We start from the raw sequence: 15752 nt of genomic DNA on the forward strand, positions 1-15752 counted from the left end.
TTTGTGACTACCTCCCACCTGAGCTTTGCCCATCCTCTTGCCTACCCACATTCAAAAGTGAACTCAAAATCATTCTATTTGAGAGACATTTTGGTTCAAGTGGTGATCGCTGCTTGCATTTCCAATGCTGACTTACTGTCAACATTACTTGCTTACTGGTTACAAAGTTTTTGTACTCACTGCTCTTGTCCTTACCTACTGTTGAATTATTAGAAGGGTTAGCTAACTACTACTTATTCTGTAAAACGCTCCCTCCCCCAGCTGGTATTAACTCATTTATTCCCTACTAATAGTTTGTTTTTATAATATTTATAATATTGGGAGACTCCCGATTTTTGAAGCAAAAATGGCTCATTCTCCCTATTATTTTTTAAAGTCTCCCACTTTGCTCTTATACAATGTTAAGAGAACAGTTGATGGGTGGAATGTAGACCAAATCAAACATTCACCCCCAGTTACAAATCTGGGTTCAATCCATCAGTTTTTTTGCTCACCATGCCATTCCAGTTTGGACCCAACCATATGTAAATCAGTCTTGACCCTGTTCCCCATGGGTACAGTCCAGCCCGAACTGCCAGGCCAGGTCTTCCCTGGACCAGAAACAAGCATCCTGGGACCAGTTTGGGGGTATCACCCCACTTCAGCCAGGCTTGCTTGAATCTAGTAGCATAGTAAGCGCTATATAAATACTATTACAATACAATACAATAGTGAGCACACGACCCACGTCTGGGCATACCCTTCCCACTTGGGGGCGACAAATGCAAAGAGAACACTTGATGGACGGAATGTAGACCAAATCAAACATTCACCCCCGTCACAGATCTGGGTTTAATCCATCAGTTTTTTTTCTCACCATGCCATTCCAGTTTGGACCTAGCCATATGCAAATCACTCTTAACCCTTCTCCCCATGGGATCAGTCCAACCCGAACTGCCAGGCAGGTCCTCCCTGGTCCAGAAAAAGGCATCCTGGGACCGGTTTTCGGGTATCACCCCTCTTCAGCCCGGCTAGCTTGAATCTGGTGGCATAGTGAGCACAGGACCCACATCTGGGCATACCCTTCCCACTTGGGACGACAAATGTAAAGAGAACAGTTGATGGACGGAATGTAGACCAAATCAAACATTCACGCCCACAAACAGATCTGGGTTTAAACCATCAGTTTTTTTGCTCACCATGCCATTCCAGTTTTGTTATTTGTGTGTTGATACAATGTTGGCACCTATGTGGTTGTTAGCCAGAACTTACTTTCTGCTCTCCTGTTTAGCCCTTGCCTTTAGGACAAACCTGCCCTACATAAAAACTGAAATAAAATCAAATCAAATAAAAATAGAATAACCTACAGAAGGAGGCTGTGTCCTTCAATAACTTAGCTGGTGCTCATGTAAAGCGCTCCAATACCTGCGGGTCGAGTTCGCACAGTAAAAAATTTCAAACCAAAAAAAAAGAATGATTTTGGTAAAGCGAAAAGAAAAAAAAACACGACATTTGATTCAAAGGTTGTGGGTTTTTCACTAAAAAAAATGGAACGCCGTGAAATAGAGTGTGCCCACTCCAGTAGGTCCCGTGCAGTGTGCAGATAAAGAACACCGGCGTGCCTGGAAACAGAGGTCCAAGTACTGCTGTCGCAATGTGTGTCTGCGAGGCGAGCAGCAGTGAGCGGACACACAGTTTCAACTCCCGGTACAGCCGCGTCAGCATACCACACGCCCCTCCTCCGGGAACCCTAGAGCTTGCGCACTTCAGGCTCGTGACGCAACCACGTTGTGACAGCGTACGAAGGCCGTTCCTGTCTGAGAGCAGGAGCAGAGTCCTGCAGCAGCTGTGGGCGAGCGCTGACCATAGTAGCAACATGGCCGGGGGTTGGGATGAGATTCGCCGTCTGGCTGCAGACTTCCAGCGTGCCCAGTTCACCGAAACAGTACAAAGGTGAGGGAGGAAGTGACTTGAAGCAGGTGGATTGAGTGGTGCAGCTAAACTGTGAGAGGAAAGAGAGCCGTAGTAGAATATTGAGGGCAAAGCAGTGGGAGTGCCAGTAAGAGTGGGCATGGAGGTGGATGGCAGTTTATGTGATAAAGTGCCCTGGGTTCTTGTTTGTCTCACACATGTTGGACACTAGAAACCTTGTGTAGAGGCCCTTGACCAATGACAGGAACTTATTTATTTTTTAGCACGATCCTGCTAGAATACAAAGCTTAAAAACTCTACAGAATTTAATAGGCAAGCACTGTTTACCATTTGGAGCAATTCTAAACTGCTCTGGTAATCAAATGTGTCTATTCTGGTATTAGCATAAAATAACCAGTGTACATTTGTCGTGTTTACATAATCACCAATGGAGGTCTATGAAATTAGTTCAGCGGGTTGTATTATAAGGTTGGACCTCCTTTGGTGAGCACCTTTACATTTGTGTTACATGTTACTTTATGATTATAAATTGTATAAAATTTATATAAGGGTCTCTCTGGTAGGGACGTGACCTTAAAACAAAGACTGCCTTTATATGAGCCGTGACCTGTGAAACTAAGATGTGGCGTAATTCATGTGGATTACTATCCCACTCATCAAAAATGTATAAACATGTCAATTGCTTATAATAATAATGAGAATAACTAAAAATAGTAAACACCACAATATTTAGCAGTTTATATAGCATCCATATCCAGGATCATTAGCAATAATACATTTGACAACCTACATGTAAAATCTAAGTAACTCGTGCACTGAGATTATGAACATTCACTGTTCCGTTACCACCTTTGAAATAAAAACGTTTCCACCGAAAGTAAAGACTTTTACTGTCAACGTTATAAATCTGATGGAGACTGATATCGCCTTCCCAGTTCCTGGGCAAGCTTTTATGAACACAAAAATCTGGAATAGTTTGCACCATTTTCTCGTGTGTAACTGGGAATTGTAGTTCAAAATAAGTTTGCTCCTTCATTTTGTTTGCCATAACTTAAAACTTCACACAGTTTTAGCTATTGCTGTCTCTTCTGGCGACAGCTCCCTTCTTCTACTTAAAATGATTTCAGAAGTAGATAGCGCGTGACCTTGAGTGCTGGACTTGTACATGTATAATTATGGTAACCAAATTGATTAGTCTGCGAGGAAATCTTTACTATAAATAAAACAAGCGTTGGTAAAACCAATAGGTCTGACCATTTTCCAATTCAAAACACTCCCTCACTGATTGACAAGTATGCAAGGGCTATTCATAAAGGTACATTAATACATATATATTTGTTCATGTGTAAATCTATTCTTGCACTTAGTTGTAAATCATTTCTTTCTTGATATTCACCATTTCCAAGTCTATCTTTACACCTAAATGCATACTGAGGGAGCGGAGACATCTAATACTGAATTTGTAAGTGTAAAGTTACTAATAACTTTATTCACACATAGATGGAGATCACCACCAACAGGATGGAGATTTTCTACTGTAAAGTTAGGGAAAAATAATAACATTTAATCTTATGAAATATATATTTAATGTTAATGTAAAAGGAAAATATTTAAAATAGTACTTATTAACCTAGAATTAGTAAAATATAACATTGGACCCGTCAGCCTTAGGGGTGGTCCTCCCCCAAACCTTTTGCCTTCTGCCCTCCTGTTTTGCTGAATTTGTTGTCCTTAGGATCCTGTGCACTTTATCACTGCTGACCAGTGCTAACATGCTTGTGCTCACTCCCTAAATCATAGTAAAATTGGCTTACATCTGATTTGACTTTATTTAATTTACTTATAAGTACCTAGCAAAGTGGTATACCATATACCCTGGGCAGGTCAATTAAATAATACTTGTATGACTGAGCAATCATTGTGCCACCCACTTAAGTAGCCCCCTACAATAAGCCTCATGCCTGCTATTGTAGCCTGTAAGGAGTTTAAAACTGCCAATTCCACTTGTCAAAATCAACCTTTTTCCAAGCCTAAAATCCCATTTCTGTTACATATGTCACACTAAGGTGGCCTTAAAGAGCCTATAGGGCAGGGTGCATTGTATGTAAAAAGCTAGACATGTACATGTTTTACATGTCCTGGTAGTGAAAAAACCCTAAATTGGGTTTCACTACTGTGAAGCCTACCTCTTCCATAGGATAACATTGGTTTACATTAATACATTTAATAAGTGATAAACATTGGTTCGGAGCAGGTAAAAAACACGTTTGGTGTCTAAGGAATTGTAATTTAAAATCCTCTTTAACAGTAAAGTTGGAGTTTTAAGTACAATGCTGAAAATGCCCCTTAAAGAAAGTTGGCATTTTCTATCTTAACCATTTGGTACTTTCAGCCTGTTTCCTGGGTCTCATGACTAGGTGTAGTTGGCCTTTGTGTATTCTTCCCAGCCAGCCACACAGTAGAGGGACTGAATGTTGGCAGGATGGGCCATCCAAGCAGGACGGGGGAAGGGTGGAGCTGTGCACAGTCCCACTTACACTTCAAAGATACACATGCAAAGAACTTCACACTATCTCTTTGTGACTGCAGACAGCCTGGGACCTGGGCATGGAGGCAAGAAACTCCATACACTTTTGAAGTGAGGAAAACAGCAGAAGTTTCTTCCACTTCAAAGCTAGTACCAGATATAAAAATAGGACCCTCTAACCCACTCTTCAGTTCAATCTGGATATTTGATAGGACTGTCCTGCTGCTTGTGGCCTTCTCTGTACTTCGGAGAAGTGCCCTGCTGGCTGAATCCTGCCTTGTGTCCAGAGAGGACGTCTCTGCTTGAGACCTGCTTTCCTGCTTGAGCCCAAGACTTCCAGAGTGTCTCCAAGGGCTAGTTGCCTGGCCTCTTTATCAAAGCCTCTGGAACAGAGAAGGCTCCAACCTTCTTGCCTGTGAACCTGTACCCAGCCTGTTTGAGTCCTGAACCTCCAAGTGGCACTCTTCAGTCTTGGACCCTTCAAAGTGGTGCTTAATGTGCCCAGATAGCCCAAATCCAGAACTTGGGATTTAAACAATTTTGAGCCAAAATGTGGCCTCAGAACCGAGAGCAGACCAAGACCTGCCTCCTCACCGATCCTTCCATGGTGCATCACTGGTCGGCCTGGCTTCTTGGTGGCTCCCACTACATTATTTTCCGCAGCAGAAAATCCTGTTCAGTGGCTCCTCACAGAAGGGTTATCCAGACTAGTAGAGCCCTCATCAGCTAAAGCCTGCAGCATGGGCAAGTTTGAGATCTTCAAACTGGAAAAAAATGTAGACTAAATTCAGAATGAAGAAATTGCCACCGCAACCTCTTCCAGCATCTCCCCGATGACTGCCCCTCCTCCTACCTAACCCTGCTGAGTTTTATCTTCTGACATATTTCTTCTAAGTCAGAAAGTAAGAGGAGACTGGCAGAATCCACTTCATGTATCCGAACCCCTCTTTATCGCGGTCACACATAACTTTCGACTTTGCCCTGGTTGGCTAGATGTCTGCAGTGTTGTTTAATCGTTTAGCTGCTGTTTTTCATTTAAACATCTAAAAATTAATTACTGTGGTGGTACTTATTAAATGTTTGTCTTTTTAGTGTCAAATCATCTATTAACCTCTTAGCTGCTGGGCCCTTTCCTCCCCCAGTGCTGAGCCCTTTTTTGGCTATTTGGGGTAGTTCGCGCTTAGGTCTTCATAACTTTTTGTCCACATAAGCTATCCGTGCCAAATTTGCGTCCTTTTTTTTTCCAACATGCTAGGGATTCTAAAGGTACCTAGAGTTTGTGAGTTCCCCTGGAGGAGACAAAGAAATTAGCCAAAATACAGCGAAAATGTTGTTTTTGTAAAAAATATATGGGAAAAAAGGGCTGCCGAGGAAGGCTTGTGGTTTTTACCCCCCTGAAAATGGCATCAAAAAAGGGTTTGCAGAGCTAATATCACCAGCTTCACAGCTTTCAGGAACAGGCAGACTTGAATCCGAAAACCACATTTTTCAACAAAAGTTTGGCATTTTACTGGGACATATCCGATTTTTACTATTTATTTGGGCTTTCCGCCTCCTTCCAGTTAGTGACAGAAATGGGTTTGAAACCAATACTGGATCCCGGAAAGCTAAATATTTTTGAAAAATAAACAAAATACTGAATTCAGCAAGGGGTCATTTGTGTAGATCCTATAAGGTTTTCCTACAGAAAATAACAGCTGAAATAAAAACATATTGACATTGAGGTGAAAAAAACAGCCATTTATCTCCACATTTTACTCTGTAACTTTTTCCTGCAATGTCAGATTTTTGAAAGCAATATACCGTTAATTCTGATGGAATCTTCTGGTTGCGGGGATATATAGGACTTGTAGGTTCATCAAGAACCCTAGGTACCCAGAGACAATAAAGGAGCTGCACCTTGCAATGGGCTTTAATTCTATACCGGGTATACAGCAATTCATTTGCTGAAATATAAAGAGTGAAAAATAAGTATCATGAAAACCTTTGTATTTCCAAAATGGGCACAAGATAAGGTGTTGAAAAGCAGTGGTATTTTCACATCTCTGAATTCTGGGGTGCACATAATAGCACGTGAATTACAGGGCATTTCTCAAATAGAAGTCTTTTTTTACACACTGTTTTACATTTGGAAGGAAACAATGTAGAGAAAGACAAGGGGCAATAACACTTGTTTAGCTATTCTGTGTTCCCCCGAGTCTCCCAATAAAAATGGTACCTCACTTGTGTGGGTAGGCCTAATGTTCGCGACAGGAAATGCACCAAAAATCAACATGGACACATCACATTTGTACATTGAAACCTGACGTGTTTTTTGCAAAGTGCCTAGCTGTGGATTTTGGCCTCTAGCTCAGCCGGCACCTAGGGAAACATACCAAACCAGCGCCTTTTTAAAAACTAGACAGCTAGGGGAATCCAAGAATGGGTGACTTGTGGGGCTCTCACCAGGTTCTGTTACCCAGAAACCTTTGCAAACCTCAAAGGTTGGTAAAACACTTTTTCCTCACATTTCGGTGACAGAAAGTTCTGGAATCTGAGAGGAGCCACTCATTTCTTCCTACCCAGCGTTCCCCCCAAGTCTCCCGATAAAAATGGTACATCACTTGTGTGAGTAGGCCAACGCCCGCGACAGGAATGGATCACACAATGGTCAATGGTAGTCCTTGCATGAGGGCTACTGTTAACCCTGGAGTGATCCATTCCTGGCGCAGGCACATAAGTGGGGTTGTATTTTTATCAGGACAAGTGGAGAAACACTGGGTGGTAGGAATTTTAAGGATCCCTGCACATTCCTGTAGTTTCTGTGATGAAAAAGAAAGGAAACATTTTGTTTTTAACAACATTTCACTTTTGCAGGGTATTCTGGGAAAGAAAACTTTGTGAAATCCAAACAAGCCACACTTCCGTGGACTGCCTTGGGTGTCCAGTTTTGAGAAATGTCTGTATTTGGTAGGTTTCCCTACATGGCTGCCGAGCCCAGGACCAAATACTCAGATGACTGTCTTAAAAACGAGGCTGTTTTGTGGTAGGTAATTTTGATGTCTCCATAATCCGTTTTGGGTATTTCCCTGTTGTGGTCACTTGCCCACTCACTAAAGTGAGGTAGTTTTCTGCTGGAGGCTTATTGGAGTGCTGAGCGGTAGAAAATTTGTGGCTGCCTGCAGATCCCTGGACTTCTGCTCATTGAAATGCAAGGCAAAAGTGTTTCTTTAAGCAAATGTTGTGATTGCAAGGGGATTCTGGGTGAAGGAAAACTGGTGAGAGCCATGTAAGTCCTGCACCCTTGGACTCCCCTGGTACTAGTTTGTTAAAGTTAACCCACACCTCACACTGGTTGGTCTTAGCATCTCCAGAAATTATGGTTTCAAAGCATGAATACTTGAATACTGAATATTGAAACTAAGCCTTCTGAAGGTGGGCCATAAAGCCACGTCCAGGCACCAACCTGTTTATGGTCCATTCCCACGCCATTCATGCACAACAAACAACCCTTTCATACCGCCCTCCACTGGCCCAATCCAACCAATCACAGCACTCACATTAACTTACCGCTGCCAGACAAGGGCCCATCACATTCAGATGCCACAGAATGGAATAAGTTTAAGTACATTTTACCACCTGTCAAGTAACCACCTCCTTCTTCCTTAACATTACTGAATGCATGCGTAACAAACCTTTAATAATGACTCCCATGACAGCCACCTGTGGCTGAGGAAGACATGTTTTTCATGTGCCTTTAATGCACTCACTGTGCTAAATCCAACTCCTTCCAGTTTGTGGATGAAAGCTTGGGGTGTCAGAGTATGCCGTACAAGGTGATTCCTTGAACTGAGTGAGCATATCTACCTTTGAAGCTAAGGGAGACATGCTGGGGAATTCTTGTGATGTTCCTTAAAGAGAAGGTCATAGGCTATGAAAAAGGGTAGTGTTTGGCACACAGGGGAGTCTGTGAGAACGTAGCATGTGTCCCAGCCAACATTATGTGCAGTGCTGTGACTGTAATGCAATTATCATACAGCTAACTGAACATCTATTAAGTTCTGATGGAGGATGAACATGAAAAGCAGGTCAAACACTGACCCATACATCTCATTGTCCTTCAGTGCCGGGATAGCATTAATGGGTTTGAATCCATAGGTGTAGATGATGTACATCTCTACTACCTTCACTATCTGCCTTCTACTTGTGCAATATCCCTGTGAAGGCACACCTACCATAAGCTTTCCTTACCCATTCATGTCTCTGTTCTCATCCGAGTCCTGACTAATCCTGTATAATTGCCAAGTAAATCTATACTAGTTTGTGGATGCAAGTTTGGGGTGTCCAAGTATGCCTTGGGAGGCCTGCTCCTCAAAATGAGCGATCATAACTACAGTTGAAACTAAGGCAGACATGCTGGTGAAGAAATCCTAAGCTCTCTAAAGTAAAAAGTCAAACAAATATCCTGTGGGACTCATTCACCAACAGTTCTACTTTTGCTTTGAAAGTGAAGCTACAAATTGAGTTTGCACACTTTCAAACAAGCGTAAATGTTGGTGAGTATGTCCGACAGGACATTTGTTTGACTTATTACACTTACTCTGGTTCTTGTTGGCAATCATGGTGGTCCTTGTGTAGTATACATAAGTTACCTAACAAGCACTTCAAAATTCAGTCATGCTTTTAACATTCTGCCACACAGGGTACTCTGTGACAATGTGGAATATGTTCTGTCCACTAGTATATGCAGTATAGGGAATATAATGCACATTAGTTGAACAGAACACCTACCACGTTCTGACTGTGGATTTAGGTCTCAAGCAGGCCATAAGAAAGTCCATGATTTCCTAAAGTAGATTAAGTAAAATTCTGTGGTTCCTTGTCTAACGAAGCAGTGGCCCATGGATGTGCGGTATCCATGCACTGCCACTGAAAGGATTACCCAACGGCAGCTCCACCTCAGTCGATTTCCCAGAACTTTGCTTTAGTATGATACAACGTAAAGCAAGTAGGGACACAGAGGCCTGGTTGTGGTGGGCACTGGTACAGTAATACCGACTCTCCTGCCACTTTCCGTGCTTCAAGCAAACTTTACAGTGACGACATGGATGATCCTTTTTGGGTGTTTTAGGAATGAGATCAGCAAAGTGTCGCTCCTGCAGCCTTGCCACATCCTCCAGAACATATGAGGTGGAGGCTGCTGCTGCTTCTGTAACAGCAGTGAGGCTTTCAATTGCAGACAACTGGAAATAAAGGAAAGTCATGAGTCTTCCTGTGGTTGTCTGACGGTAAACAACATATGCATTGCACGTTGACTTCTTGATCAGGTGTGTAAACAGTTTTTTTGTACCAAGTGTGAGTTTTACGACACGCATTGTATGGTTGAAGAACCAGGCCGTTCTTGTCACTCCGCCAATGTACTTACTGTAATCAAGTATACAGATGGGCTTGTGAACTTCGGCCATTTGACCCCAAACCGTGATGGGGGAAGTGCACTTTTCATGAATTGTAGTGAGCATGTATACATCACGCCTATCCAAGAGCTTGACTGCGAGCAGTTCGTTGGAACGCAATGCAGTACTCTGGGATTTCTGGAGCTTCTTGCAAACAAGCTCCTGCGGGAATCCTTTGTGGTTACAACAAACTGTACCGCAAGCCACAGTGCCAGCTTTGTAGAGCTCACTGAAAAGCTCTACTCCTGTATAGAAATTGTCCACATAATAGTGAAGAAGTGGCTGTACAAGTTCCCATACAATCTTACCTGTGACCCCTAACACAGTACGGCAACCTGCAGGGTTTAGGGTAGAGTCCTTCCCTGTATACAGTCTCAAGCTGTACACATAACCACAAGAGCTCTCACACAGCACGTACAGCTTTATGCCATAGCGAGCTCTTTTGCTCGCAGTGTACTGTCTGAAAAACAGCTGTCCTTTGTACAGGATCAAGGACTCGTCGACTGCCATATTCTTTCCAGGAGTATAGATCTCTGGGAACCTGGCACACAAATGTTCCACTACAGCCCAAATTTGAACAACCTGTCATGGTCTGGATGGTCCCAGGGCAATGCAGCAGAATTGTCATTGAAATGCAGCATGCGCTGCAGTAGCAGAAAATGAACACTGCTCATGTATGATGCGAAGATGGGGGTTACCCAATCCATGCGAGTCGTCCAGTAGGACTCAAGGTGGGTTTCTGCACTAACCCCATTTTGAGCGTAAGGCCCAAAATTATCTTCAACTCCGCCAGAGAAGTCCACTGGTGTGCCCTATAATGGGGCCCTAGACTGCCTCCACGCTCCCTCATAAATTGGTCTGCACGCAAATTTGTTTGCTGACCAATTTCCTGAAGGAAGTCAACATCCAAAAATAGATGGACGTAGTCGACTGGCAAAAAGTTAGCTGTATCGACTTTACATCCAGCGTCACCAGTAAAAGGTGGAATATGGGGCTGATCTAAACAGAGGGGCTGCCAAGAGAGCACTCTCAGTGTGCTTGTGGCCACATGCACCTGCTTTCTGGGTTCGGCTATCCCTATCTTGTCCCGCTGCACAGACTGTGCTTGCGAAGGGACATCATGGCTGTCGTCATCGTCCCCTTCAGAATCATTGGAAGAGGTGTCGTCGGATGGGACTCCGCCGACTGAAAAATCAATCCCAGATTCTGCCCCAATGTCCTTTCCCTCAGATGCTGTCTCAGTATCTGCTGTGTCAGTCTCTGATCCTACATTAGAGCAGTCCTCTGTAACCCGAGTTAGGGGTTGAGCAGCAGTCATCCATCGAGACGCCATCTCTGCTGCTGGCTAAACTGTCCCTCTAAAGTACTAGCCTACAATAGAAGGCAGATAGAGTCACAAAATTGCTCGTGGGTATGTTTGATGTGTCCAATAGGAAATGTCATCACCCTACCGGCGCTTCTTCTCCGATTTGGCAGATTCTCTGAAGACACTGAAAAAAACAAAAAAGACAGTATTACTTCACCTTACCACATACCCATCTTCACAGCTTTTAGCGGTGGTCGCACCCAGTGCGACAGTCATTTTTGGTGCTCTGCCTCCCTTGACAACCTCTTCTAATTCCCTCGGTACCATCCAGCAACAGTGCCCCTCGTCTCTCCATAGTCCCCGTCACACAAACATTTAATTTGTTTTAAAGCGCAGGTAACGCTTGCCTTTATTAATCCACTCAGCTAAATACATATAAATGTATATCCTTTGCTGCGGGACAATAAACCATCTGCGCTACTTTATGGTATCAAAACTGCCACTAGAAAAAAAGACATATATATATATATATATATATATATATATATATATATATATATATATATATACATATATATATATATATGTGTGGTTTCCCTGGGGGGCCAATTGTGGCTCCTGGAAAGCAACACATGGGGAAAAAAAAAATATATATATATATATATATGTGTGTGTGTGTGTGTGTGTGTGTGTGTATATGTGTATATATATATATATATATATAAGAGACAGACAGACTCGCTACATCACTTTTTTTTTTTTATACGTGTGTGCAGTCCCTTGGCAAAGCACCCTAAGGACTGACCTCAACTGTTTTTTTTATTTTTTTTATAAATATTTCCTGGGGGTGCCTGATCGCTCCCCCCCCACCCCCCCTATGGAAAACTATAATAATTTATACCCCCAGGGGTCGGCGCGTATTCGGAGGGCTGACCCTGCCATTTTTTTTTTTTAAATACTTTTTTTTTTTTAATCTGGGGTGCGCGATCACCCCCCAAAAAACCCCAACCTATTTTTTTTATTTTTGCCTCCACAGGCAGGGGCCAGCCCATTTACACGGGGGCTGACCCCCACCACCGCCCCCCAAAAAAAACCTAGATCCCTGGTGCCTAGGGGTGTTTCCTGGCCATGGTTCGCAGCCACGCTGCGATCCATGGCCAGGAAACGGTCCCAGGAGGCATCATTGGAAAGGGGAGACTCTCCCCTTTCTATTGATATCTCCCTGGCATCTGGGGAGGCCGTTTTGCCCTTTTTTTCTCCACCGGAGTAGGGAGAGGTCTCCCGGAATGAAAGAAAAAAAAAAAAAAAGAATCCTCTGGAGGATTTTTTAACCCCCTCACTGGTGTCGGCCACTGGCTGTGACCCGCACCAGGGAGGTAGTGTGGGTGTCGGCCAGTGGCCGACGCCTGCACTAAACGGGTTAAAATGTACTCTTTTTTGTGCGTTTTTTTTTTTTTTTTTTTTTTGTGTTTTAGCTTAATTACTGTTTGAGTGCTGCATAAATTCTTCACACATTGCCTCTAAACTAAGCCAGACTACATTTGTGGCAGTCTTCTAAAGGATTAAGCACAGGTTCATTTATTGAATTTTTGTGGTTCACAAGACAAAGACTGTGGCTGATGCTTGAGTAGGGGTCACAGCCCCCAAAACCAGACACCTCATTTTTCACGGCAATCCACTAAAAGCTTGAGCCAGTTGCCTAGATCTGGCTAATCTTGAGGTGCACCCTTGAGTCCAGAACAAGCCGAGTTTTCATGTGACTTCTGCCTCCCACCCATGGCCCAACTTTATGCAATGAGAATTAAAGACAAAGTGTTAACTTTGATGTTAAACAGTAGAGAGAGATACCCATCTAGTGGCTTAATTGTGCAATATGAAACCAGAAACCCAGTGTTCAGTCCCTGCATGACCAAATTGTGTGATCCTAACAAATATTTTATTTCACCACGCCTCCTTTTTTTGATAACATAACACATCTTCTAATCTGTGAGTTCAAGTTGTATGCGCTGTACAAAAACATCTTGTGTTTGATGTTTTAGTCTATAGTGTTGCCCTGTCTTTCTAATAAGAATCTAGGCCACATATAGGGTACGCATGACCACTGACCTGCCTCGTAATTCACTAGTGACATTGTCGATAGGGCAGGACTGCTTACATATCGCTTTTATTAAATACCTCTCAGTGATATAATCTCATATACTAAGGTAAAGCGCTGCACATGTTACAGAAATGCTCTTGTTTTAGCCTTGAAGAGACTGTTTCGTATATATAACGTCATGTTTGCTGCATGATTTATATGCCAGATATTTGAATTACTTTGCTCAATACCTCATCGTCCCCTCCCTCGCTTCCCTTCATTACAATCATGAGGCAATCCTGCTTCACCAGACACCTATCACGTGACGCTTCACCTGTAAATAACCCCCCCTCCTCGTGTTCTTTTTTTTGTCTTACCAGACGCGTCAGCCGTGTGAGGTGGTGCGGCTATTTTCTGTTTCATGTTTGGAGTTTCCATGTTGTGGTTTGCCGGTCAGTCACTGCGAGCCTGTCCAATTGGCATTTCAGCCTTGGGGATGCACTGGTTAGAGAGTGCCATGGTGCGCGCATCACTCACGTTCCTTTTTCAGCCGATCAACGGTTTTTGCCCGCTTCCTTTGGCAGGGAGGCGCTTCTGGGTCTCTGGGTTTCATGGTTGCTGCACTTGCCGGTGGAGGTTACGGCAGCGCCTGGGGACCCGTGGCTCCTCAACCACCTGCTGCACACAGTAAGGGCCTCGGGGGAGGTCTTTTTCTTTGTTTCATGATGGTTCGATATCTTGGATGCCTGCATGTTTGGTGTCTTTTGGCACTTGGTGGATGGGAGCAATTCACTTATTCTCAGAGCGCCTGCCGAAATGGATGTGTCCTTGTGTAGCGTAACTGTTGCTCGTGTAAGGCGATGCAACACCGTAGGGCAGTGGTTCCCAACCTGTGGTCCGGGGACCCCTGGGGGTCCACAAAGCCTTCTCAGGGGGTCCGCGAGAGCCTAGAAAATTAAAAAACATTAACAAATATTGACACATTAGGTCCCCAGCTTCCAGTAATGACTCAGACGGGGGTTCCCGGATTCCAATGATGATTCAGTGGGGGTCCCTGGGTTCCATTAATGTTAAAGTGGGGGTCCACAGAAAGCAAAAGGTTGGGAACCACTGCCTTAGGGTAGTAGTGGAGCTATTGTAAACGGCTACAAGTAAAAGAAAAACAAATTTATGGTCCCTGTTGTTTTTTCCCCCTATTTGGGGAGGGGCACTTGTTTCCTGTTTGTGTTCTGTCATGATCGTGGAGAAACATGCTGATAACCGGTATTACAGGTGGCATAGCCAGTCCGAGGATTCTGCTGAGCCTCCAGCCTTTCTCTTGGCAGTAGAGGTTCAGGATATGGTTTAGGCTGCCGTGTCTTGAGCTTTAGAGGACAGGCCTCAGTCAGGAGCCAGTGGCAGTCGCTCTTCCGCGGGAAGGGTTGCTTCTCTATCTGGTGATCCCACTGGTTCTGAGGCAGTCATTCCCTCCACTTCTCCAGGGCAATATGTACGTAGGGTGGAGGTTCCAATTATTCTGCAGCACATTCTGGGGTATTTGTTTTTTTTTGTGCTTTACCATCACAGGCTGGTGATGAAGGCATGTTCCCTCCATTTATTAAGCCTCCTGTCATGACTGACTTATGGACTTCATTACTGGGGAATGGTGCAACTTGCACCTCTCCTCGGTTCCCAGGTTTTTGCACAAACTGTTTTCTCTGAAGGAAAGCGAGGACTCTTTGCCGCACCTCGTTCAGTTTGGTGCTGTGCTGGCTACTCTCATTGGTTGCACAAACTTTATTCCTGGGGACTGTTCCTCTTACTTTGCTTCGGACAGGGGGGTTGAAGGCACCTTTAAGTAAGTTTTTTTCACTGCTATTCTGGTTCTGACAGTTTCAAACTTTGTGGCATTGGCATCTGCTATTCAGATTGAATCCGACTGTTCTGTTTTCTGGTGCGTATGGTACAGGAGGCAAGGTTTTTGGAGGATGTGTGTTTGGATGTGTTGATGTCTTCGGCCACACCTACTGAGTCCATGGTGTTACCAGGAAAAAATCTCAGAATGCGGGATTGGAAGGCAGTCTTTTCTGACAAGTCTTCTTTGCTGTATTTCCCTTTTGTCAGCAAGATGCTGTTGGGGACTGTTGGATTCAATGATTACTGAACATTCATGGGTAGGTTGTCTGCTGTGCCGTACAAAGGGACGTCTTTTTCTTCTCCTCGCTTCTGGTCTTCTTCTTTCTCCTTCTCCTTACAAACCGCGGTCCTGACAATTATGGTCCAGGGGCTTCCATTCTGGTTGGGCCTTGAATCTCTTCAGGAGAAGCTATTGTAGAGGCTTTGCCAGCCCACCTTCCAGGTTGGGCACCTTCCATGCTCCTGTCCTGGGGGATCTGGTGCAGAGGCAGGCATTTTTGTGGAGGGGGTTCATGCCCTTTTGGTGATTGGTTCTTTAGTCCTGGTGGCAGGGTGAGAAAAGGGTAGTGGAACTTTTCTCAACTTTGTTTTTGGTACAGAGGG

At 44.0% G+C, this 15752-nt stretch overlaps 1 protein-coding gene across 1 annotated transcript in view; it reads left to right on the forward strand.

The window, feature by feature from the left end:
* The first annotated feature begins 1751 nt into the window (after positions 1-1751).
* The window catches only part of UFL1 (UFM1 specific ligase 1), a 329946-nt gene continuing 315945 nt past the window's right edge, over positions 1752-15752 (forward strand). Inside the window, exon 1 of the mRNA XM_069235525.1 lies at positions 1752-1932. Coding sequence (XP_069091626.1) covers positions 1856-1932 — 77 coding nt within the window. The 5' untranslated portion in view covers positions 1752-1855. The remainder of the gene's footprint in view (positions 1933-15752) is intronic.

The sequence above is a fragment of the Pleurodeles waltl genome, chromosome 5, assembly GCF_031143425.1.
Source record: "Pleurodeles waltl isolate 20211129_DDA chromosome 5, aPleWal1.hap1.20221129, whole genome shotgun sequence".
In the NCBI taxonomy this organism is placed as follows: Eukaryota; Metazoa; Chordata; class Amphibia; order Caudata; family Salamandridae; genus Pleurodeles; species Pleurodeles waltl.